At 37.2% G+C, this 26,587-nt stretch overlaps 1 protein-coding gene across 3 annotated transcripts; it reads right to left on the reverse strand.

Moving 5' to 3' along the window:
* Positions 1 to 4,966: 4,966 nt before the first annotated feature.
* On the reverse strand, positions 4,967 to 19,891 carry LOC109052766 (ligand of Numb protein X 2-like). 3 transcript variants are annotated; one of them, XM_042714347.1, is made up of 12 exons: positions 19,734 to 19,883; positions 19,053 to 19,129; positions 16,719 to 17,250; positions 13,959 to 14,158; positions 12,488 to 12,625; positions 12,187 to 12,386; positions 10,762 to 11,130; positions 9,002 to 9,181; positions 8,483 to 8,660; positions 7,271 to 7,496; positions 6,293 to 6,451; positions 4,967 to 5,494 (listed from the first exon to the last, which is right to left on the reverse strand). In XM_042714347.1, the coding sequence occupies exons 3-12, from the start codon at positions 17,120 to 17,122 to the stop codon at positions 5,359 to 5,361; spliced, it is 2,190 nt and encodes a 729-aa protein (XP_042570281.1). In that variant the 5' UTR covers positions 17,123 to 17,250; positions 19,053 to 19,129; positions 19,734 to 19,883; the 3' UTR covers positions 4,967 to 5,358. The 3 variants fall into 3 exon arrangements, with proteins under 3 accessions (XP_042570281.1, XP_042570280.1, XP_042570282.1); XM_042714346.1 differs by lacking the exon at positions 19,053 to 19,129 and having other exon boundaries at positions 19,734 to 19,891; XM_042714348.1 differs by lacking the exons at positions 9,002 to 9,181; positions 19,053 to 19,129 and having other exon boundaries at positions 19,734 to 19,891.
* Between the last annotated feature and the right edge of the window lie 6,696 nt (positions 19,892 to 26,587).

Raw genomic sequence — 26,587 nt, forward strand, 5'->3', positions numbered from 1 at the left:
CACACTTCTGCAGTACAGTTGAAAAGCTTGATTTAGATTGAGCTGTATGGGGTAGAATCTGACCTTATTCCTTTTTTAGGCATGCTCTATTCATTCTGTCCTCAGAGGACACACAGGTCTGGGAATTAGTCACAGTATTAGGATGGCACACTGAGAGGTCATAGCATGACTGTGAGAATGTGTGAGGATGACTAGATAACCTCATTGTGTGCTGTGCCTATCCGTTGGCCCTGTTCCCTCTGATATCGTGCTGCTGTTAGATATTTGTAAGGATTGGGATGAAGGTGATGAGGTCTCACAGAGGTCATAATCAATAGTATCAATCAACAAGTGACATGCTGCCCTGGTATTGATCACTACAAAGATGTCGAAAGTGCGAGAGTGGTGGAGGAATTTTCATTAGTAATGAATTAACACTGACTATATGCCACTAAGACCGGATCTTTACATCAAGGCCCTGTGATGAAGGGAGCCCGTCTTTACACTGTTGACTTATATCACATGAATTAAATCGAAAACACTACTGTAACATTTAAAATATCAGACAGAAATATATATAACATATCAAAGACAGGACAACATTAACACAGTTTTTTATTTGGATTTAAATTATGCAATTAAATCCAAAGTTCTGTCATGTAACTCTAGATTGTGCAGGTCAATAGGGTCTAACTCAATATGACATAATGACATCATTATTCACATGGCACAGCTGATTGGTTTCTTTTCACGTCAGCAGCCAATGAGCTTGCTGCTCAACATTCAAATACTTGGCTAATGCTTACTGTAGCAGTTGCAGCACGCTTCAGAAACCCTTGACATCATTATTCACATGCATCTGCCATTTCATATATGTATGTGCAGCAGTATACATGCTACAGCAGCATGTCTTGGATGTATTGTTTTTTTTCTTTGCAGCGCAATGGGCAATGTAGCAGATCCATTCCGCTAAGACCAAACACATTAACATTGCCATGTATATTACCATGCTTAACTCTCAGAGAGTTGTCATGACAGAAAATAATTTATGTCAGTTTGTAAGCAATAACATACAAAACTCATCTAACTTCAGAAAGTCTGATTCATTCTAGTGAATCATTTCATCCTAAATGTTTTTTTTTCTGTCGTATGTACAGAATTCAGAGTAAAGCTATTTAATCGATTTGTTCGAATGGTCCTCTGTCTCATATTTAACATTGGATAATCTGATTCAGTCTAGTAAATCAGTTCTTTCAGACGACCCTCTCTCATAATGTTGGATAGTCTGATTCCTTTTAGTGAATTTGTTTGTTCAAACAACCCTCTGTCTAATATGTAACATTAGAGAGTCAGATTCTTTCTAGTAAATCTATTTGTTTGGACGATCCTCATAAGTAACATTGGACAGTCTGATTCTTTCTAGTGAGTCAGTTTGTTCAGACAGTCCTCTCTCTTAAATGTAATGTTCATTCTCTCTCATATGTAACATAGCCTGATTCATTCTAGTATATCTCATATGTATATTTGTTTTTTTATTTTTAGATTCATTGTAATCCATCGGTTCGTTTAAAGTTTAAATGGTCATCTCTTAAATATGCACTCAGAAATAGTCCGATTCTTTCTAGTGAATTGGTTGGTTCAGATGAATCATATAAATAAACAGTGATTCAACGATTTGAGTCTAATAACTTTATTTGTAAATTATAGTGTTTTGTCGTATTTAGTTTAAATGTACCTGTTTCATACCCTACTGTTCATTCATTAATTGTTGCCTCACAGTGTCTGTGCCAGAAAATACTACTCTGATCAAATTATAAATTATATCATTGATAGTTATGTTTTTTATATATATTAAATACCTTCAATGTACAATCTACTTTTTTTTGTAGCCACTAGCGGAGCTTGACAAGCTTCTGCAACAATCCTGCAAGGCTCTGACTCATAGATTGAATTAAACAAAGTAAACAGAGGAGAGGTAAAGAGGAAAAAGGGATAGAGCAGAGTGGGCTGAGGCAAGTCCTGAGGTTCTTAATCATACCTGTTTGACACTCAGAGATTTAGGCCATCAAGCAGTGCGGCAGCCGTATCGACTGCCCATGTTACACATTAACTTTCCTCTCTCAGCTAGGGAGACAAGCAAACACGACATATAGATATAGTATAACTAGACATCATGTTGTCTTCTCCCACCACAATCTCTTAACTCTTTTTGAAATCCCCTAAAGTCTGTGAAATCAGGGAGACTGGCTCAAATGGGAGACTGAAGGCATGACTCTTCAATTACCATCAACACATCATTTTGGCTGTGAGCGGTTGTTTGTCGTTTTGCTTTTTGGCTTATCAGGACAGATCATGGCCAGTGAGATACACAGGCAGCTTTATTGATCAGTCCCAAACACGGGAGAGTTGGGACACTGCAAGACCAGATGATGTGAAGGAAGAGGCACAACGATGATGGCTGGGCAGGAATGTCTTCTGAACTTGAAGTCAGATGGATAGAGACTAGATGACTTTGATAGAGGGTCCACTTGAATTTCTAAGTTGTTCACTGTGGATTAGTTCTAAGATTTTGGTTGTTTACCCTTAAATTATTGTTGTTTACCCTGTGAATAAGTTCTGGATCAGGTAATTCTAAGCTGAAGAAAAAGAATAACAATACCCCTTTGCCTCAGGATAAAGTGCAGCAAGCAGGAAATGAGAAATAGTTTACAGTATGCAACACTAGATTTGAAATAAAACATGGTCACCTTGGGACACATAGGAGCAATCTTGACTGTAGTAAATCATACATAACAGTCGGCTGTTCTTGGATGCTAATAAACCACAATTAGGGCAGTAATTTCCACGTGTGTGTGTGTGATGGATGGAGCCAGGCAGTCTTTTAAACACCACAGACACATCCATACACAGACTTGAATGGAACCACTTGACGGTTTAATATGCATATAAATCTCTGTCAGACAATTCCAAAGACCTTCAGTCCTGATCACAAGTCTGTGAAGGTGAGCTGTTGCTTAGTGTTTATCAGGTGTTATACCACGTGTGAATCACCATGGGAAATAAACAGCAGACCTGATGCTGGTTCATTTAATAAAAATAACCAGATGGGAATAGGAGAAATATATTCTGACAATATAATATAGTAGCCTTTGCTATGGAGGTAAGATTTTTTTTTAGGCTCAGTATTTTAAGTTCATAAGACACCCTCTTTTATTTACTGAAGGTGATTTTTTATCTTTGATCTTTTTTTTTCCTTCTCACAGGAAAGTCTGAAGAGGCATTTTGTGTTCCATAAGCCTCAGAAGACAAAACTACAGGTGAACGTATGTGGCACTTATGTTCAGTATGTTTGTTTCAATACATTATGTATTGGAGATTCTCATCTAAATTTTCTTTCAGAAACCAAAAATCAAGCAGCGCAAACGCAAGAAGACGACATCCAAAACCAAGTTGTCAGATGCCACTAAATTATCTAAGCATCTACAAAATGTGTCGTTGAACAAGACTGCATTAAAGAAGCCATTGTCTTATTTATTTATTTTTTTTTAATGGGACAATCCCTTTTGTCCCATAGTTTTCTCAGTTCAAGTTTTCAGTTTATCGACCTAACATTTTGAGTTTAGGTCACTTTACAAAATAAATGGACACTTCTGAAACTTTCGTTTTGTGTTGAATAAAATTCATGAGTGTGGAAAAGGAATAGTCTATGTTGATGCTAACTTTTAAACTCCTCTTGTATGAGCCAAACAAGAACTTAGTTGTGGTCAAGGGGAAGCTGTTGTCTAGTGGTTAGAGAGTTTGACTCTCTTCGAGTTTGAGTCGAATTGGGTTGGAGTCTCGGGCCGGCAATACCACGACTGAGGTGCCCTTGAGCAAGGCACTGAACCCCCAACTGCTCCCTGGGCGCCGCAGCATAAAGGTGTGTGTGTGTGTTCAATGCTGTGTGTGCACTTTGGATGGGTTAAATGCGGAGCACGAATTCTGAGTATGGGTCACCATACTTGGCTGTATGTCACGTCACATCACTTTTTAAGGTTGGACTGGTTAGCAGGTCCCCATGACCTGGACCTTGATGTCAGAGGCAGTTGTCAGAAGTCTCTGAAAAACTTTCAGTATTAAAGAAAATAAGTCTTCCTGAACGTTTGAGTTAAATTGTTTCATAAAAGTGTGATTATAAACACAAAAAGGCTTTGAAAGGGGACTGAGTTTTACTGTTTTCTGCAAATGAAAAGGCATTTGCTCACAAGTGGTCAAATGGGACTACAGAGGTTGATGTTCATCATCATGCGGAACAGAACTCAACTGCTCACTAGTGCACTTTGACAGCCTTTTTCTGCTCAAGTTAAAAATTTTAAAAATTCACAAGGTGGTATTACCAGTGTATTTTATGCTGTAGAATAAAACATGAAAAAACATGAGCTAGTGTGAACAACAGACCTTATTTCAGGCATTTAAAAAAAAATCCACTGACTTCAGGACAATGTAACTGGAAGTGCTAAAATATTAATTTTAAACTCAAAAATGCATCATCCCAGCAGCCCTCAGTTTCATGCTTTTAAGCTCTCTTAAAATATGTATATTGAAATAAAACCTCTCCAATTAAATTTTACCAATATATATATATTTCTTAAAGATCATTCTGTGTACACTGATACATTTTTAAAGATACTTTCTTTTTTCCTGGCAGATGGTGTAGCAATGGCATTTACCAGCGTGAGCTAATGGGGACATGCTTAACCAGCCAAACCCTGAATTCTTGCCCAAAGATGGTAGTAAATGCTAAAATCCTCCATGAGATATTACTGCAAATCTTTTCAAAGATTTTCTAAAAGCATTTTAGGATGGCAAATATTTATCCCATATTTTTGTCTCTAGAGAGCTTGGAACTTATTATCATTAGACGTCTCTAAGATTACTGTAGCAAACAGGCTGGATCAAATCTGAATATAAGTGGGTTTAGAAATAATTTTTAAAGATCAGCCGAGGCTTAACTCTTGTATCCTCACTGGGAAAGATTTATTAAACAGCTGTGCACATTCATCCATTCATACTTGCACACATACACTTTTGTTTGGTCTCTCTTTTACACAAACATAGATCACATTTAGAGATAACATGTATATAAAACCTCCGGTAGAGTGGACTGCTGATCGGCATGGTGAGGGGAGACCTTAAGGCTGCTCTCCAGAGGGGGGGTGGCCTCATGGGCGTGGCAGGTTTTCTAAGGCCTGGTTTATTCAGCATCAAGTAAAAGCATTCGATTTTCTGAGACTCTGGCGTTGACAGTATGGTGCCTCCGTGGCAGAGAGTGGAACACATGACCATTAGAACACACAGATATGAGCGCTGTCTGAGGTGAGGCATGGTGTCCTGGCCGGGTTAGATCAGGCTTCCTGGCCAGGACACGACGGTGAGCGCTACCCTGCTCCGCTGCTCTTTCAGCATGGGCACCAGGGCGGAATGACTCATGCCAGCCGTGGACAGACTGTTTACAGCCACTATCATGTCACCACACCTGAATGGAAAACAAAACGTGTTTATGTGGAAGAGAATGATGTTTTTAATGAATCAGTCAAAAAACACAACAGTTGATTTAAATGAATCAGTAAAAAGAACTCACAGTTCACTCTCAGCTGTCAATTTGAATTGGTTAAGTGAATCACCGGCTCACTGAATTGGTTGGTTACTGAATTAAGATCTGACCAGATTGCCGTTGATTGTAATAAAGGGCCGTGGGTTAACCGGACTAAATGATTGGAGAAGTCCGGCATAGTCAACAGAGACAAATAATTTCACAGGAAGACTGAATTATGATAATTTGATGAGAAATTATGAGGTCAAAAAAATATATATGAATATAAATAAATAAAAAGATTTTAAAAAAATCAAAGATCAGTAAAATACATTTAGAATTTTTTTTATTTCATGCTGTCTCTAAGATAAATAATCAATAAAGTTCTATTGTAATAAATGGTAGCTTATTAATAAAAAACATTTAATAATAAATTTAAAAATAGTAATAAATTATAAAAATATGAATATTATGATGAAACTATAAATTATATTAATTTATTAATCATTAATTAATGAATATATGGATTAAATAATAATTATAATTAAATATGTTAGGAATAATATTAGTATTTTTGTTTAGTATATACCCTACCAAAAAGAATATTTCATGAAACACTGACGGCCAGAGATGTAATCTTGCTTTTTAACATTTTAATCAAGGTAATGCTGAAAGTGCTGTATCATCTAGCTGTAAAGCATTAGGTCATTGTTTATTGTTTGTTTTGTTGTGCTTGCTCACTTTAGACGGCCATCGTAATAAGCGGGTGTTCCAAGGACAATAGTCTTGATAAAGAACGCCTGGTTGCTGTGGTTTTCCTCATAACCTCCAACAATGCTGAAACCCCAGCTTCCAGGGTGACTTCTGCGGAGGACGATCTCATGACTGCTATGCAGGTAGCTGTGAAAGAGAACCAAAAAGACCATGTGGAAAACAACTGACCATCATCAGGAATTCATTTCCCCCCCATCTTTTTTATCACCCAGAAGTCAAAATTTTTATTTCAGATTAGAAACTAGGGGACAAAGAGAAATATAAATGCAGAAAATCAGGACCACAAAAGGAGAAACACAGAAAAACAGATGCATGTTAGTAGGAGATGTATAGAAATTGAGGATTTGGCACAATGACAGGAAGGGAGAAGGAAACAGAAGGGTGCCAAAGCAGAGGGGATGGATGATAAGTGACAGAAGGGAGGGCAGAGTAAAAAAGGAGGGAGTGAGACCGGATTGAATGACCTGAGACTGGGCTGAAATGGGCTAGGAGCAAGTTATCTCCACATGTACGCTTCATCTGATAATCTGCAGATGTTGATGTTTACATCACCACACAGCCATAATCCCCTCGTGGGTTAGCGCTGCATAAAGCTGCTGATCCAAAACACATCAACACTACAGATATTTTCTGTGTATCAAAATAGACTTCAAAATAGCTGCATTTCCCCCTTCAAAGCTGTTTCCACTAAGATTTGGATGGAAAAAGTAGGTGAACCTGGCATGCTGGTAGTCCTGTCCAGATTGCTTTGACTATTTCAGGGTTATTTGGATCAGTGCTCAGCAAGTTGAGAATGCTATTTTTAAGCCTCCCAGTGGAGTTCAAAGAGAGCCAATTGGACTCTTCCAAAAGTACATCTACTTTAATAGCCCTGTGTTGTTTGTTTCGTTCATCAAACAATCTCCCACTTGAAGTTCTACTAAATCTGATTGACTGCACTCTTACCTGGGAAGTCCAAGCCACATGACCCATGATGGAGACCAGCTTGCGTCATAGTCGTTTTCATGAGGAGGGAGAAGTTCTTCGTCCAGACCCGGTTCTTCAACTGTGTTGACCTCTAGTGCCCTTAGCTGGACAGAACAACATGCAGCGCTGGACTTCAGAGTGCCCACTGCTTCACTGTGGCTCAGGTAGGTCAAATCTTGACCATTAATACTCAACAGTACATCCCCTGAGCAAAGACAGACAGCCACACAGAGAGGACTGTAACACAGCTGAAGACCCATGGAGGTTTCGCTTCAGTGCACTTCATCACTGACACAAGTGTTTTCCTCAAAAACAACCTTCTGTGAATTTTTTATTTTTTTTAACAAACACATACAGAACAACCAATGTACTCTGATTCCCAAAGGAATGACTCAATTCTTTTTAGTGATTTAAACACATACAGCAAAATCATTGTAGTCTGATTTCTGAAATGAGTCAGTTAATTTTCATAAATCAAACACATACAGCACAATCAGTGTAGTCTGATTCCTGAAGGAATAATTCTAATGATTCAGTACTTCTTAGTGAATCAAATGCATACAACACAACCAGTGTAGTTTGATTAGTTGGTTCTTTATATTAAATCCAACACATAAAGCGCAACCAGTGTAGTCTGATTCCTGAAGGAATAATTCTTATTAGTCAGTACTTCTTAGTGAATCAAATGCATACAACACAGCCAGTGTAGTCTAATTTGTTGGTTCTTTATACAAAATCAAACACAAAGTGCAACCAATGTAGTCTGATTCCTGAATGAATGACTTTAAAGAGTTGGTTCATTTTAGTGAATCAAACACAAACAGCTTACTAACTGAGACTTGAATAAGTATCTCTAAAAAGACTGAAAAACCACTAAATACACCTTTTGTGAGAATTGTTTTAAATGTATTTATTTATTGTTAAACTTGCCTCATTATTTGGAGTGGAATCACATTTCTTTTTTCCTCTTTATTTAAAAAAAAAAGGATAAAAAATCCTACAATTCATATCCCTAACAAAAACGTAAATAGCATGAACCAATGAATCATGCGCAATAAGACCAGGAATATGTATTAAGAAAGTAAACGGGTTTAATGTTGAAGTCTTGCTGATAGTAACTCCATAAACTTGCTTAAACTTTTGCTAATTTAATGCTAATTTAAGAAAAAGATTTGGGTTTAGGTAACTTACCACGTTTGATTCGTCCATCTAGTGACAGGCAGCCATGGGGCTGAACGCTCGTTACAAAGATCGGCAGCTCTCCGCTCTTGCTGCCCCGTCCCCCTGCCACAGTCATACCCAGAGACTCGAGAGGTTCCTTCTTCACAGTGATGTGTTTCTCCTTGCAGGTCACACACTGGGAGAGATCCTACAAAATACAAGCATCAGAGCATCAAATCTGCATCCAATTTGTTTCAGATGTGGAGAAGGAAAAAGTGAAGCCCATTTATAAATTGACACTCTGATCGGCTCTCAGTAGTGTGCTGTTCATCTTCCCAACGGGATCAGCTCTACTCTAACTTCGTAATTGATCTCGTAATAGATTCAACCAGGGGTAATTAAGGTTGTGGTCAGAACTCATGGAAACACTGGAAGCTACCCAGATGCTTCGGAAATAGGGCTCCCTAATTATGTCTCCACGATGCTAAAATAGATTCTGCAACACACACAGACTTGCTCTCGCTCTTGGCCGCAGGCATTTGTACTCACTCTCTGGGTGGAAGACCTGGCAAGGTGCAGACTTGGGACAGGGCTTGGGGTCGCAGTGCAGGGAAGCGGCGGAATGTGTTCATGGCTCCAAATGTCCCTGGTCAAGGTGGAGCCTATGTGCACGGCCACAGTCTGCTTGCTGGACCGGCTAATCAGCAGATTAACTCTTTCTCCACTAGCCTAGAAGATGACAGTAGGCGGTCAGTATAAATACCTAATACTCTTATATTGAGTGCCGAGGTGGCTTTATATCCAGCAAAGACAGTCTGCTGTCTGCCAGTCCTATTCTTAATAATGCTTTAGCTGCCCTTTTTTCTGTGTGATCGGGACAGCTAGATGTGAGAAAGCAGCTCACGTAGACATAAAGATACTATCAGTCACATTACCCTCTGAGCAGGGCAGCAGAGACAGTGTCCTATTGTCCCAAACAGGCACTGAGATTTGCACAGATGACAATAGCTGTTTTATTATGAGAATATTTATTAGAGGAAACTAGATTTTTATTTACTGAAGAAAATGCGAGTGGTGTTGCCAGAGCAAAAGTCACCACCACGCTAGGTGTGTTTGTCTGGATGAACTATGTGGTTGCTAGGGTGTTGCTAGGTTGTTACTGACAAGTTTTCCAGGCTCTAAAAATGGCTGAAGCCCTCTTTCAGAGTAAGTCTATGGATTGTTTTTATTCAGTATTTGAGAATGCAGAATATATTGGTAATCATGTTTTTAGTGGTTAATTTTAGAGATTTTCATATCGTATTTTTTTTAAAACTAACACTGTGTTCATTTAATAAAGCTAAAATAAAATATTAATATTACATGAAAAACATAAACTTACAAAAACTGAAAATTTGAAATGTTGACTTGGCATGGGATCTAACTGAAATAAAAACTATTTCAGTATTAAAATTAAAACTGAAATGATATTAGTTTTTTATAAAAATATAAAGACAAAAACTAATTAAAATGACAAGAGCACATAACTAAATTTACAGTGAAACTGAAAATATAAAAATTAAGCTATTTTAAAATATTAATACATTATATGAATAATACTAAAAAAACAAAGATAATTATATACTACTAAAATAAAATAACAAAGATGATTATATTACCTTTGCCATAATCTATCGCTCACTTAATATTTAACAACATGTTGAAATAAAATAAAATAAAATAAAATATAAATATAACAAGAACAATAACTTACAAAAACTTAAATGAAAAAGACACGTTGCCATGGCAGAAATTAAATAATTAAATAAGATAATTTTTATTTGAAGTACTAAAATTACTAAACTAATATTAAAATACCTAAAGCTAATTATGAAATAAAAAAATAATAAAAAATAATAATAAAGCTGAGCAAATAATAAGATTATTAAACATACAATTAAAACAAAAAACATAAAAATTAAGTTAATTAAAAATATTATTAAATACTATAATACATAAATAATACTAAAATAAAATAACAAAGATTATTAAATACATTTGCTGTTAATTATTGCTTACTTAAAGTTAATGTTTACTAATAACTGAATAACACAGTTAAATGTTAACTTTTTCAAATCTCAAAATGAATATCCAGATTTTATACTTTACATTATAATGCTGTGATGCTTTTAGTTTTTAGTATTTAGTTTTTTTTTTTCATTTATGTAGACAACAGAGTATAGATTTTTAATATCAGCCATTTATCAGTTAGCAGGTTTGCTAGCGTCCTTATCTTGACCTGAACTGCCCCACACACATGCTCTCTCTACCTGTATAATCTGAGCTGCTTGCTCAGGCGTGCCGTGTCTCAGGTCATGCTCGTTGACGGCCAGCACTCTGTCGTTGCTGCAAAGTCGTCCGTCTTTAGCGGCTAACCCTCCCTCCAGCAAGTCCAGGATAAACACACCGACTTCATCTGTACGCCGCACCAGCTTGATCCCCAGCTGCTCTGATGATTCCTGCTTGTGCAGGGTGATGCGTATGCTGGCAGGGCTGCCCTTGGGTGTAGCAGTTGCCACAGGTGGCCTGGCAGAGCAGCGGCGCTCTCTCAGAACCGTCAACTGCAGAGTGGCGCAGGGACGGGCCAGTGTAGAACGAGCAAAGTTATGGGGCACGTTACTGATGTCTACGTTGTTCACCTGCACAAAAATGCATGAAATGCAAAGATCAAATTTGTAATAAAATGTAAATAAAATGCTTGACATTATATTTACCTCAGGAAGTATTTTGTTATATTATGCATTATTTTAGATTAACATATTATAAATGTCTTAATTATTTAATGAACACTACCGTTACTACACTTGGGATAATTAAGGTTTTTAATGATTTTGAAAGAAATTTTAATAATTCTCATTATAGAATATGCATATTACAGAATATAGAACATTCAATATATTATAGAATTCTCATTATAGAATCAAGAAATTCTCACCAAGGCTGCATTTATTTTATTTTTTTATATATATATATTTTAACATTTATTTTATTCCTGTCATGGAAAAGGTGAATTTTCAGCATCCTTTATTCCAATCTTCAGTCTCCAGTCCTTGGTGCTCAAGAAACATTTCTTATTATCTGTGTTTAAAATGGTTGTGCTGGCTAATATTTTTTTGTGGTAACCATGATACACGTTTTCCAAGTTCTCTCTGGTAAATAGAAAGTTCAAAAGAACAGCATTTATTTGAAATATAATTTTTTTGTAATGTTATAATTAGTTTATTAAGTATTCAATTTATCAAAGTATGAACTTCTTGAAAAAAAAAAAAACATCTCCAAAATTTGACCAATAGTGTATGTTAAATCTCCTGATTCAGTCAAAAGAAAATGTTTATTTGGACTCATTAGAGATTATTTTCTCAAAAACAAGTTTATATGAGATCCACCATTTACATTATATACCTCAAAAAAATTAATAATAATCATTACAAAGTAGAGAGTTGCCTTTTTCAGTCAATGCATAAAGCTTAATATATTTCTGGCTCAAAACGACTTAAAATGATGGAGCAGATCACATATTTTGGTGAATGGCAGTTTGAAGAATGCTTTTCTCCTTCTATTCATGCAGATAGTGATTCTGTAGCCACTATTCATTAGAGCTCTATAGAAACTGATTAAAGTATCAGGGCTGATCTGTAAATAGCAGTGAAAATGGCTTTTTTAATCAGAGTTATTTTGGAACATAGCGTCAATACCTGAAGTATTTGGTCACCGGCCAGCAGCCGTCCATCTCGGGCTATAACACCATCACGGTACACCTCTTGTATTACCACATTTATCAGGGGGGTCTCATTTCCACCGACAATACTTATGCCCAGCTCTATGTAGGGGTTTGCACGATGAACCTCAATAGTTGTGATTTCTCCCTCAGGTAGAGATGGAAGTTTGACACAACCTGAAGAACAAGACGTATTGAACCCAAACAAAGATATCAAAGGTTTTTAAGAAACAAAGTGATTGTATGGTTTAGTCTAGGACTGTGTAAAATAATCATACCTTCTTCAGCAGAAAGTGGCAGAGTTTCAACAAAGTCCCATCCCGAAGAGGCCGAACTGCCAGTGCGGAGAAGATGGATGCACGGGTTGCTGAGAGGACGCTTCACGCGTGGAGGAGCACACTCTAAACCATGGACACCTTTAAGGGTTAGAAAGACAGCTGAAAATATACATTTCACTACATAAAACATGTAAGTCACCACAGAGCATTATGTTAGCTTAGCAACATGTGCTAATACAAATCTCTAATGGAATAAACTAAAAAAACGTATTGATAAAAACTGGTCCATCTAATTAAGATGGACTATTTCACCTAATGTTTGGGTATGCTATGTATATTTTGTTTATTAGAGTATTGTTTTAGCTTAGCAATATGTGCTAATGCAAAACTCTATTGGAATCAACTATGAGTAACCAAGTTCAAGTCAGTTGCTAATGTAAGGGGTTTCATTTAATGAAATTTATAGTTATGGTCAAGACATTGGTACGGAACAAATAAAATTTGGGGGATATTTTTATTGGTATTTTTAATGGAATTTACATTTTTCATTGGACTAAGAGAATAAAGAAAAAGGAGGGGAATGGAGGGGAATGAAAATTAAGAATTATTTGCTATTTTGTTTTTTTTTGTTTTTTTTTTTAAAATTACTCTTAGGCTACGTTTACATGACAATGATGTAGTCAAAAATGGAAAAGTTTTTCCGTGGCATTTTTAAAAAGTTTCACGTATACATGACAAGACGCAGCTGAGATATTCTCCAAAATGGCATCAGGCAACCCTTAAACAGCAACAACAGTACCATGTCGTGTGTGTTTGTTCGCTCGTGCTTTTAAAATTGACACGTACTGCGCATGTCTACATACCTAACACATACTTCGCACGTGCATGACGTCACTGTTTTCAAAGATTCCCGTTTTGGGTGTTTACATGGAAACGACAACGGTGGCATTTTCAAATACTTGCACTTTGAAACCCGTTTTCAAAAATATGCGTTTTCAGTCCCCAAAACGCCATCGTCGTGTAAACGAACAGGCAAAACGCATAAAAAGTTTAACGTTTTTGGCTGAAAACATCATGTAAACGGCCCCTTAATCATATGCCTACTATGCCGAAAATGGCTCTATTAATGTTTTTGGTCTCATCATACTCAATTACAAAATGTGGATAATTTTTATATTAATGTTTTTTGTATTTTCATTGTTAATTACAAATTATGTTATGAATTTTGGGTTCTGTGACCAGTGAAGACCTGCCTTCTTTGATTTGATTGGCCATCTCAAACATTTTGACATTGATGAGCACTGTTAGTCCACTGAGGCAGACCACTCATTTTAAACCTTTTGTCATTCTAATAATACAGAGCACAGTGTCACTGAGTGCAATAGAACAGTCTCAAGAATAGCAATTATTGTAAGGGTCAATTTTGCTATATCTGATTATTGGTGGTTGCTGCCCTGCTTAGGGTACTCACTGTCTTCTTCAGTGCTTTCTTCAAAGGCAGGGTTGTCTACACCAGGCTCTTCTGTCCATGTAGGAACATTGTTGCGTGTGTTGGATCCAGCAGGTGGTGATGGTGTACTCTCCTTCATCTCAGTCTGGGGGGATCTGGGAGGGTTGCCCTCCATCCGTGTCCGATCCAGCTTTGTTCGCTGACTGTGTGTTCCAGGACACCTAGACCCACACACATAGATGCAAAGATATAAACACAATAACTGAAATATTCGAGAGGCTAGGTACACTGAGGTCCAGCTGACATGAAATAGAAGACAAGGACAAGAAAAAGGAAGCAAATTACACACAAGAAAGCTTGCACTACATCCTCAGGGCAGATGCTATTCCAGGAATCTACAGTAAAGTTAAGGTCCTGATATTGTATTCCCAAACCCAGTCTAGTGCAGTGTTGTTTTTAGTATTATTTATATACTATTATAGTGTATTTATTAACATTTTGAATGAGCTTTTATTTTTATATTTTTTCAGTTTTAATTTTTTATTTACATTTTAGTATTTTTTTTTTTTTTCATTTTCTTTATTTTATTTTTTTTATTATTTCTAAATAGCTTTAATTAATTAATTTATTTTTTTCAGTTTTAGGTTGTCAGGGCAAGTTGAAGTTTTTCATCTGATATTTTGTATTTTATTTTATTTGTTACTTTTTTTTTTTTACACTGGTCTAGTGAAATTACAAGATCTCTCTTTGCCTTTGAGCTTGGATGATTTCAGCATTTCACTAACTTGACTGTCATAAAATTAACAGCCCTAATTAATTACGCTATGCATCAGTGGGGACAAAGACCTGTAGGATAGTATTACACGCTGAGGTCTCATAGCATAACAAGAAAGCACCAGATTGTCAACACAGCTAACAGAAGACAGATAATGCTGGCAGTAACTCTCAGCCTTCTTTTAGGAAGGAGTTAGCACCTTGTTAAGGTTAATCTCCTTGGGTCCTCTTTCACTGAACTATGAATAAAACATTCTTGCAATAAGTGTAAATTATCTAAGGATATAGATGATCAGACAAAACTTTAATAAGTTCCATTTTCCTATTTTTTCTTTTTTACAAAAACAAATGAGAATCTATGCTGTTTTGTCCTTTGATTTGTGAACTAACTCAACTTTGAACTATTCAACTCAAGTTTGGCTTCAGACATCAGACTCTACACCAAACCCTTAGTAGGCCAAGACCTTCAGTTCATCCAAAGGCACCATTCAATCCTATCTTGTGCATTCGTAAAACTAATCTTAAAATGTATACCACTCTCTCAAACAAACAGTCCTGCCAATTCTTAGTATAAAATACCTTACTGGACTCTGTAACTCACCATAGCTCTGGGTTGCCCTTGGCAGTCTCACAGAAGAAGTGGTTAAAAAGGTTTCTAGAGTTGAAGTTTCCCAGCATGGCTGTAGAGAATATGAAACTGCTGCTGTCCAGTGCATTACACAGGACCGACTAATCTCCCATCACATGACAAAGGGGCAAATAATCCCCAGATGGGAAGTCAGATCAAGCCCAGCAGGCTCCACTCACAAGAAAGTGACTCCAAAAGTCACTGGAGCCTTTGTCTGCTAAGCTTCAATGTCTAACTCTTACAGATACCTAAGTATGATATTTGTTGCTACTGCATGTTCTGACTCAAAAGCCCCTCAGACATGTGGTTATGCACAAGTTGAGCTGTTGTATTCTGCATGTTGATCAAGTTTATTTGGGGTTTACTCATAACGGTACACCACAGTGGTGTGTGTTCATCTTTTATGTGTGAGCAGTACATCCCAACTGAGAATTAAAAAGAACAACAACAACAACAACTATGTAACACTTTCTGGTAGTACTATTACTGATCAAATTTTTGAAATGATCAAGTCTTAAGGGGCATTCATAAGCATGCAAATGCGGGAGACTGGAAACACAAGCTCATTTAAAGTTCCCTGCATTTCTAAGTTCAAGTTTGGTAAATTCTGATCTGCAAATTTATATCTCATGAAAGCATGTGACCATTAGAAGAATGATACATCACGATGTGACCTTCTAGCTTAATTAAAAGAACACAAACTTGGAAACTGCAGGTTTGCACTTTTGCATGAAAGTGGAGTACATTGTACATTTTTGTTTTTTGATTTTTTTTTTAAAAAAGGCACCAAAGTGTATGACGTCATTATCTCATCCTTTGGAGTGTCCAAAGAAATTTTGCATGCTAAAAGTCTAGTGAGACCACCTCTTAAGCCGAGCAACAGACATACTGTATGATGCATAATTGTGTCAGCACAAAAAAGTTGGTTACTTTACATGCCAGTCTGATGACTTGTTTAACTGGGTGGTTCTTGGCTGCAAAGGCAACAAGATTTTACACTTACAGTCCACAGTTCTGTGTTAAATACTGTATGTTAAAAGTAACCATTAAGTGTACATTTACACATTTGGTAGTTGCTTTTATAGAAAAGCGACTTACTGTACATTACATTCAAGATATATATATACACTGTAAAAAATTATTTAGCAAAATTGTAAATCAAACAAAGAATATTGGAGTGTGTTTACAAGAAAATACTAATGCAAAATTTTACCTTTAATTCAGTTTATTACTTGTTAATTTTTAGGATTTGTTTTTTGTTTTTATTTGTTTTTTGTGTTTGATATTTTTTTTTTTGTTTAATTTTTTAACCATAACATGATTATTTCAGCAGATTTTGTATTTGAGATTGAATATATGAATATTCATGAGTATATTACCTGTGTTTGAGATGTGCCTCCAGGTCACAGCGTGGCATGCTGAGAGAACAGGAGGCCGTTAGCGGACAGATGACTGACAACTTATCCAGCAGCTTGTGCACCAGAATGCTGGAGCGCCGGCAGACCTGCAGCTGCAGATGCGCGCGGTCCAACGGACAAAAGTCCCGTTCCTGCAGAAAGCTGCGCAGACAGCGGGCACAGAAGGTGTGGCCACATGGTGTATCCAGGGGCTGAACTAATGGCTGAAGGCAGATGTGACACACCAAATCATCATCCACTTCCAAACGATAGTTATAAAGGTGGTTCTCCCAGGCGCGGTGAATCTGTCCACATTCAGAGCAAAGGGCCTCCAGAAGAGCTTCGCTCACCATGCCCGGGTCCACTCCCTCTCCCAGACTTTCCATTGCGCTCAGCTTCAGCTACACAAACACACTCAGTGGCTTGGTTACGGGGGCGTCCGCCCCATGGGCGTCATAGGATGTGCGACTCCGGCAGGGGACGGCCACCCCCTGGTAGACGGTGTGACATCACTCTGAAGGAGAAGAAGTGAGGTAACTGTTCTGAATGAGAGAACGTGTTTGTGTGTGTGCCATGTGTTGTGAGGATGAGATTATGTTGCAGAGCATTGTGGGTTTACTCCTGCACATTAATCTGACCGTGTAATCTCTTGCTCTCTCGCCTGGAGCAATCTTTCAATCCCGCAGAGAGAGAATTATCTAGGATTGAGGCAGGGAGCGCAAGAGGTTTTGATGTGAAAGTGAGAATGGGGGGCAAGAGAAGAGGACAAAAAATATAGGTATAAGATTTGAATGGATAACATTTGTTCATAAAACCCAGAATGGGGGGTGGGTGCAAACTCATCCAAGTCATTAAATGCAAATATTAATCAAAAGCTACTAGATTATAATTAAAAGTATTCCTCTGAAGGCCCTGTTTCTCATATGGATACATTTAAAGGAAATTTAAAGGAACAGTTCACATTCTCTCTATATTTACTCACCACCAATATGTCAATTCAAACCTGTATGACTTTCTTTCTTCAGTGGAACACAAAAGGTGAATTTCTGACGAATATCTTTTCATTACAACAAAGGTAAATGACTGGGGCTCCAAAAAAGCACCATAAATGTAACATAAAAGTGATTTGTGTGCTGTATTTCAAATCATACACTAGTTTATTAGCCATTTTTCACAGAAAATCCAGGTAGCCATTCAGGAGTGGAAAAACATAAGGGTGAATTTCTGTTTTTCTCTGAATTAGACCAGGTTTTTTTTTTTATTGTTTTTTTTTTAAATTGTATATGTTAATAGTTTAGTGAATGATTAAATTTGATTAAAATAAATAAAACATGATATAAATAAATAAACAATACATCTAACAGTACATTACTAAGCTATAGTGAGCAGGCAAAATTTTTTATAGACCTTACTCAGGGTAGCACCATATTTAATTTTTGACAGGAATGAAAACGAGGCTGTGAGGGACAGAAGTACAGTGCATTCAATGAATTGTCATCGGAAATGGAAAGTTGTGAGTTATGATCGTATAGTGCATGCCATTACAAAGACTGTTAGTCTATCCCTCACAACCTTGTTTCCATCCATGTTCAATTCGGTATGCCATCTAACCTGTTTGCCATCTAACCTGTGTAATAAAAACAAATTAATTTTCCAAATAATATACTGAACACATACATTTTCACATTATAAATTGGGCCTTTATATATAAAAATATAGATCTGCCTTTTTCAATTTTAAAATGAGGGTCCCTCGTATGAGGATGATCAAATTTGTGCTCCATAGCATGGAAAAGATTGAAAATCCCTGAACTAGACTTCTAATAATTGGCTTTTCGAGGCCACCAATCAGCAGGGGGCATTCTAATGGGCCAACGATAACTATAACCTTCGCCTGTATTCACAGTATCCGACAGCTGTGCGTCTATGAGCACGCTTGGTCTGTCGACAGCATCTCCGTGACTACCTGCCTCTGTTTTTATCTTGCAGCTGGACATGAATAAAACATGAGGACACAAGGCTTCTCTGTTCCCACTACAAAGCCCTGTCAACGTCTCATCAGACACATACCCATGCTCACTCGTCTCACGCACTGTAAATGTCTTAATGTGGATAGTCTGATCTAAATGAAGCAGCTTGTGCTTAAACCTCATCCACTGACAGCATGATGTGGGACTTCATTACATAAGGCTGGAATGCTTAATGGCCTTTGGGCAGCTGCCATTAGTATTTCTATTCTATGCTTGATTCTCTGATGAGTTTTAATCACAAGGGAGTGTTTAGATATTGACTGCAAGGGCTGTTCAAGGCCACTCACTTGTTGTATCCGTGTATCTTCAGCTGCTTGTCACAGTTCTCACTTGCAAAATGGCACATTCGTGCTTATCTGGCTGCCTGGCGGATGAAGAATTAAATGTTTGTTCAGCTGAACTGACATAACAAAACAATCCGATTAATGGTTGATCTTTAAACATCTACAAAGGAAGCAAACAATATCTGACATGTTCCATGTAGAATGATATGCACATCTCTAAAGTCTTTATTTATTGAGCAAACGGCTTTCAGTAGCAATGACATGTTTCCAGTCTGCAGTCCAGATCTATTCACAAACCCCCATTTTTGACACCCATCAAGCATTGCTTTTCCAAATCAATACACTGACCTTATTTTTTTTAGAAAGGTTGTACATTCACAAACAGGTAGGCAACAAAAATAAATTGATGGAGGGAGGGGGAGGAGAAATAACAGCGCTTTCTCTGTTGAATTAGAATGTCTGTGGATGCCACCTGCATGAATTGTGTCGTTAATAAGGCGCATCCAATCCGGATCTATGACACACACAAATATCGATATCTCATCGCTGTAAATTTGAACGTTTGCTGTCTCTCTCTCTCTGTCTGTGCCATTGTCTGTACAATAGGCGACAATGACATCTAACTAAATGCGTGTAGTGATAAAGGATCGGCGGGTTAAAATATGAGTATTTGAATAATATTACCTATTCGCGTTCCCCTCGGATGGTGTGAACTCTGGCCCCGAGAGGGGAGAATCACGGAGCTCCACCACATCCACCGCAGCTTGCCCGAGCCGCATCCGCGCTTCAAAACACCCCCGTGTCTGTCTTGTAGCGATGTCCGATTTGTGAAGGAATGGTTCTTTTGAGTCGACTCTTTCGAACGAATCAGCTGAACCGGTTCATAAAACTGGTCTGAACAGTATTGGACTGAGCTTCTCTCGAGTCAAAAACTGACCCGACTTGTTGAACCGAGAACTGTTTCAAAAATGTCCATACGATGATAAAAGTATTTGGAGTGAACTGAGGATTTGAATTAATAACTCACTTTATAGCCGAATAACAATAATGTTACAAATAAAAAGTTCTGAAATGTTTATGACTTGAGTAGGCTATGACTTTTATCAGCAAAATCAAAAGCAAACGCAAATAGGTTAATTTTATTTATTTTTTTGCAGCCAAGAGAATTGTATTTTTGCTTATTGTAAATGCAAATTATATTTAAGTTCCAAATTGTGGTTTTCCTGTCTTAAGTGGCTAGAAAATTTAACTGGGAGACATGATATTACAATAAGCCACCTGGTTTATTAAAACGTAAGCGAAAATAACATTATAAATCGCGTTTTAGGGCATGCACTGGAACGTTTTAGAGCATTAATATGCCAAGAGACCATGTAATGACGTAAAGAACCACCGAATCAATCTTGAACCGCTGCATTCAGACGAACTGTTCAAAGGAACCGATTCGGGAAAATGACTCGGCATGGAGGCGGGCACACTTTTTTCATTTTTTATTAAACAATACAAACATTTAAAACATTAAGACAGTACGATTAAAATAAACAAATTCAACATAAATAAAGACGAGATAAAAAAAAACAAGAATATACACACAGAATTGTTGCCAGGGTAACAATATAAAAGATACAACGGACGAATATAAAGATAGTGTTTTCATAGCTTTCAAATGAACAAAACTTTGGATAGTTTCCACATACTTATCTAAGTCCACTTTGAATAAGGAGAAGAGAAGTTTAGAGCCAGTAAACTTTTGTTTATGAATGTGAAATTTAGCTAACAGGAAACGTAAATTAATTATGTAGCCTACTATTTTCCTGTATTCTCTTTTCAATAGTCAAACAATCCAAAGAAAGCGAGAAAGAGAGAAGTCACTTACAAAATAAGATGGAATAAACACTAAAAAGTCTGACCAAAATGTTTCTGTGTAGGAGCTTTGCCAAAATGAATGAAATCTTCTTCAGAAGAATGACAAAAACAGCAACTCACTTCAATGTCTGACTTACATTTTCCAATAAATGCTTTAGTTGGGTAACATTTTTACTTTATTATTAAGCAGATATCTGGAGGCGGGCACTCACGCTGTCAATCGAATAGCAGGTGTGACCATTTAGGTGCCTGATTGAAATACGATCGTGGAACATAACGTCAGCCAAATTCATGTTTTAGACCTTGTACTTATTAATTATATATTAAGAATGGGTTCAAATTTTTAATTTTACTGTCATACCTATGTCCGCAGCTGACGTAGGTTATATTTTTACATCCGTAACTTGGGTTAGGATTATGATCAAGGACTAGGTCAAACGGGGTCCTTATTTGGGTCCTCGAGTTTAGTAAGTAAATAATTAGCAAGCAGAGCTGAAATAAATTAGAATTTAACACTGAATGTGGTTTAAGTTTAAATAAGTCAAGGATGAAAGTGAACTAGAGAGGCAGGCTATGCCATTTTCGCTTACAACCGTTTCCAACAGGAAAGCAGTGGAGGAGAGAAGCTCCTTAAGGAAGCCAGCAGAGCAAAAGTCCGTGCTGGGACGATGGGTCCTACTGGATGGTAAGTGTAGCTAGATATTAATGTTGAGAGGTGCAGAACGTTTTATTTGCGGTCTTTGTTGATGTTGTTATTGAGCCTGTCATCGCGCCTGTATCTTGCATCTAAAAGCTGGTTAAATTGCTGTGTTTTTAGGATTAAATGTCTCCTGCTGTGACGCGTCTGTCTTCAGATCAGCTCGCTTCTGAGAGAGAAAAACATCGAAACACGGACTGTGAAAAGAAGTGCAACCACAAAAGAGTTCATTCACACGGAAGATACCGCTCCGAGTCTCATTCACACACTTCAAAACACCGCTCTTCCTCACGCGGTCACCATCCGGAGGACACGCCCCCCACCTCCCCCGGAAGTCAGAAAGCAGTGAGTGAGGGGTATGTATACTGTTGTAAGATAATATGATGGTGGTGGGGGTAATGTTGTGGGGTTTTTTTTTTTGACAAATTATTTGTCTACATGAACACACCTATGAATTCCTACAATTCTGCTAATTTCCATTTGCCATTAAAGGTGCTGAACAATAATATTAAATAGCATTTTTTAAAACTAAAAGACGGAATTAGATTATTGGGAGAGACTGTGAATATCATTGTGACTTGAAAGGACGATTTTCAGAGCTATTTTAATACGTCATTGTGTATTGCAAGTTTCTCCTCAGGCTTGTTTCTTTTTTTATTTATAGAAATGTATTGAAATGTATTGTTTGTATAAACACATACTTTGTGTGTGTGTGAATACAGTCACACACGAAGTAGGATATATGTTTATATATTATGTGTTTGCGTTGTATAATTTATATTTTTTCAAAAATGATATTTTGTTAATGAATAAATGATTATGATGATAACGTTTAGAATGAACGTTTGTGAAATAAACGCGAGTGTTTGTGGGAGATGTTTCCGTCATTCAGTGCGTGGTTCCGGAATGAATTATTGCGCCTGAGATTTTCCTCAATGTGCGGCTTGAATTCCAGTTTAAATGTCATTATCATTCCTTTGCGGGGGGTTGACATGTTTGCCCAAGCTTTACTGTCACTACTAAGCGAACATATTTTATCGCCGTTTGTTCTCTGCCACTGTTATTATTTCTTATTGAAGAGTCTGAAAAGTAAAAAGGCTTAGTTTCTGTGATTCACCTGATTACTCGCACCTCGCATGTGATGTGATAGGAAATTTAAATCAAAATGCACGAATTGAATTTTAAAAAAACAAAACAAACCAGCAACTTATTTAAGAGTGTTGCCAAAACTGCGTTTTCCTTTAGTTTTGTAAGACGAAGCATCCTGTGGGTGTAGGCCATCGGGTTTATCAACATCTGATTGTGGTTTTACATAACGCAATTGTAGCATTGATTTATCTGAACTCCCATTATCGAGTCGCACTTGGACATTTATAGCTACACATTACTCCTACTCAAACATACAAGTGGTTTCAACGTTTTTGCTCGTCTCCTAACTGGTTTATTGCGTTTTATCTGAAGTCTCAAACCCCATTTTAATTGCTAGCCGATTTTATGTACCAGTGCCTTAAGTTGTGTATTTCCTCTGTAGCATGGCAAAGCTACATTAGATATCACTTTACACCATTATCCCTTTTATAACGTTCCATGGAGATGCTTTCAAATAGCGTCGTCTCACTCACGCTTCATAAAACATTTTGCACTCTTTCAACATTGTGAAAATAGTCGCGGATAACGGTTTCCTTCCTTTTTCAAACGAGGTCATATATAAACACCATTAAGCGTCGTTGCAAGGCTTCATGGATTTGCCTGAATTTTTATGATGTCGTATGAGAGCCCCATTAAGATAGGAGAGAAAGTGCCATTATTGTTATTTGAAGAGGTACATGCAAACACAGAACTATGCCATGTAGTCTGAATTACTCGAATTTTGCTTGAATATAGTGAAACATATATAGGCCTATATGTCATGTGATTCTTAACTTGCCACTTTTTGAAGTCTTGACAAATGCAAGATTGTACTAAAGAATAATGATTTTAATGTCCTTTGTCTTAAACTTGTAAAAAATTATTTAATTATTTATGCAAATAAGTCAAATGGATGTTCTGATGGATTTCTGGGACAAATAAAAAAATTCTGGCTAATTTAATTTCGATGAAGAAAAATTGTAGATACAATAAAACGCTTAAATCTATTTAATTTGATTTATTTTATTTTTTAAAATAATTATTTTTGTTGTTGTTGATTCAAAATATAAGACTTGGGAAATTCCACTAATTGAAAATCACCTTTTCATGCTGCCCATTTCTCCCTTGTTCTGACCTCTCCAGACATCGGACTGCCTGCGCTCACGTTGCGCACACATCTCAGACTAATTGAGTTCTGTTTCACTCTCCATGTTAATTCGTTTACCCCGAGCAGTTCGTTTTTATTTAGTCAGGAGAACTTTAGTTTAATGGACCATGGACGTGTGTGCTTAATGGCAGATAAGCTTGGTTAAAGCAAAAGACGGACAACGTTGAGAGGTGTGTGATTGTCCTTGTCCCCAGTGTCCATAGATTTTACAAGGACTTAATGGTGCCTCTTAATGTGCACATTCAGAAGCCCACGCGCTCTTTTTTACGAGAGAAAAAAAAGGTTAATATTATAGCCTATTCTGCCACAGGTGAAAGCGATGCCATACACTCTAAAAACGGCTGGGTTATTTTTTAACCCCAAATGCTGGGGCTGAGTCTGTTGGGTCATCTTGTTGGGTTATTTTATTACTTTTTTAAACACTTTTGGGTAGTTTCAATTTACCAGGTGTTGGGTTAAACCTGCTGGGTTTGCAACGCTGGGTTTGTTTCAGGCCAGCACTGGGTTATTTAACGCGCCTTGAAGATGTTTAAATCGCTCCCTAACTGTCATTTTGGAAGGACAACGGGCAAAGCAACTGGGTTTCAACTGTTTTAAGGTAAGTTATTTCATGTTTTCGTTAATAATTATTTTAAATTGGCAGAATTATAACTTTTTTTGCGGCAACAATACTGTTTAAACTTCTACAGGCCAACATTAGTTATGTTAAATGATGAACAGTTTACCTCAGACGGCTATTCTACGTGTACGTTACTCGCATAATCGTGTTAAGGTATCTGAGATGAAAGATTAATACAGTTTTATTAAGTATCAGACAGTGACGGAAAGCTGAAATATGTTAATATCTGTGAAAAACAGAGGAAAGATTTTCTGACACTGAAAAGCGAATTTAACATTTAAGTGAGTCAAATGAGTTAAAATAAGTGAATATGACTTTCTGCTCTAATGCAAATGCCTGCAGTTGTCTATATATCGACATGTAAATCATACAAATTACGTACAATGTCGTCGGACCGCAGATCTAAAAGGAACCGACGATCCGGTTTAAATAAACCGGTTCTTCAATTCTCGGACAAAGTGATTCCTGATTAAAAGAATCGACGTCTCAGGGCCTCGATACATTTTAAAGTGCGCGCACGCACAGCGAGTGAGTAGGCCGCGTTAGTGTGATGATTTTTGATGCCTGTGTGGTTTATAAAGTCTCTTTACATACGTAAATAAAGGTTTTTGGTAAGTCATAATTCAAAATGTTGTTTTTCTTGTCAGAAGAGAACATGGAAACATTTGTGAGAGAAAAAAACTCGTCGAGTGCAGTCTTATGGAGACGTCTAACGGTAAGTTCATGTTTATTATAGATTTAACATACATAATTGTTTGTCTGTGAAAATCAACTAACTCTTGCGTAACTTAAACGCACATATAATTTTGTTTCGTGCTATAGTTAAAGCTGCACTTTGTAACTTTGTGTTCAGAATGTACATAATTTATAATGAGCGAATTCATCATATACCCATTTTTCCAGATCGTGTTTTTGACTTGTCCTTAATCACTTTGGTAACGTTACACCTATAACTGTTTATATATGGGCTATTTAAAAGCTGCGGAGTAACCCAGTACCTGCGTGACTTGTCATAGAAATTTATGTGTGCCTATGCAGTGTGATCTCACATATCTGTGTGCCAGTGACTGTGATTGTGTGTTTCGATATAGCCAGCATATTAATGTAAAACTGTGATTATACTGACTGGAACATCCTATTGATTACACAGTTTGAAAGCACACCTTTCAGCCAATCACTATAGCATATTCAGCCTTCTGTAGACCTACTCATAGGTGAATCATTGCTATTAAAACAATCTGTATTTTGTTTAATTTATTTTATAGGTTGGAACAAACGTGGAACTTCCTTAACCGAGTCCACAAAACCCCATCCATCTGTCATGGCGATTTGAAAATACCAGCAGATCTCTCAGGCATTGATCATAATCAATGGACAGGTAAGGACATTCTGGACAATTTTCAAAAGGAATTGCAAATTGTATATTTAATTGCATTTTCCCACATGTGGGACGCATATAAATTGTGACATAGTCCAAAACGCAGTTGAAAAGCATTTGAATTTCAGATGCCTTACACGGAAAACCTGTCAATCCGTGTCAGGGGTGGGACTATACTATGGGGTGTGTTTGTATTGGGAGATATTTTGTAGGTTTTTACCCCAAATCTCTCACTGTTTGTGCTCTGATGCACGTCAGCAAAACAACATTGCAGTTCTACTCTTATTTGCCTATACATCTTACCCTATATTTTATTCCTCAGGTGAAAGCATTTGGTTAATATTTGGTTAAAAGCACAGGTTCCATGTGAGGCATTGGGAAATTTCAAATGCTAAAGTAATTGCGATTCCATTTGAGTTTTGGCACGTTACATGTGCGACACAGTGAAAAAAACAGACGTGGTAATTAATAACACCCGATGTTCTTATGATGAATCTATGCTAACATTAGTCTGTTTCATTCTTATTCCGAGGTCACCGTAGCCACCAGGATCCAGTCTGTATTCAGATCAGATGGTCACTGCAGTCACCCGGGATTCAGCCTGTATCCAGATCAGATGGTGGATCAGCACCTAGAGATGACCTCTGCAGCCCTGAATGTCAGCGGAGACCAGGACTACTAG

This window comes from Cyprinus carpio, chromosome A24 (assembly GCF_018340385.1).
Source record: "Cyprinus carpio isolate SPL01 chromosome A24, ASM1834038v1, whole genome shotgun sequence".
NCBI classification, from domain to species: Eukaryota; Metazoa; Chordata; class Actinopteri; order Cypriniformes; family Cyprinidae; genus Cyprinus; species Cyprinus carpio.

What these genes read in the sequence shown, in the direction of transcription:
- LOC109052766 (XM_042714346.1), bottom strand. Translation starts at nt 17,122, where the DNA reads ATGGAAAGTCTGGGAGAGGGAGTGGACCCGGGCATGGTGAGCGAAGCT. An exon ending in GCCACTTTCTGCTGAAGAAG is followed by an intron (nt 12,387 to 12,487) that starts GTATGATTATTT and finishes CTTGTTCTTCAG; the next exon opens with GTTGTGTCAAACTTCCATCT. An exon ending in TATTACGATGGCCGTCTAAA is followed by an intron (nt 5,495 to 6,292) that starts GTGAGCAAGCAC and finishes TTTTCCATTCAG; the next exon opens with GTGTGGTGACATGATAGTGG.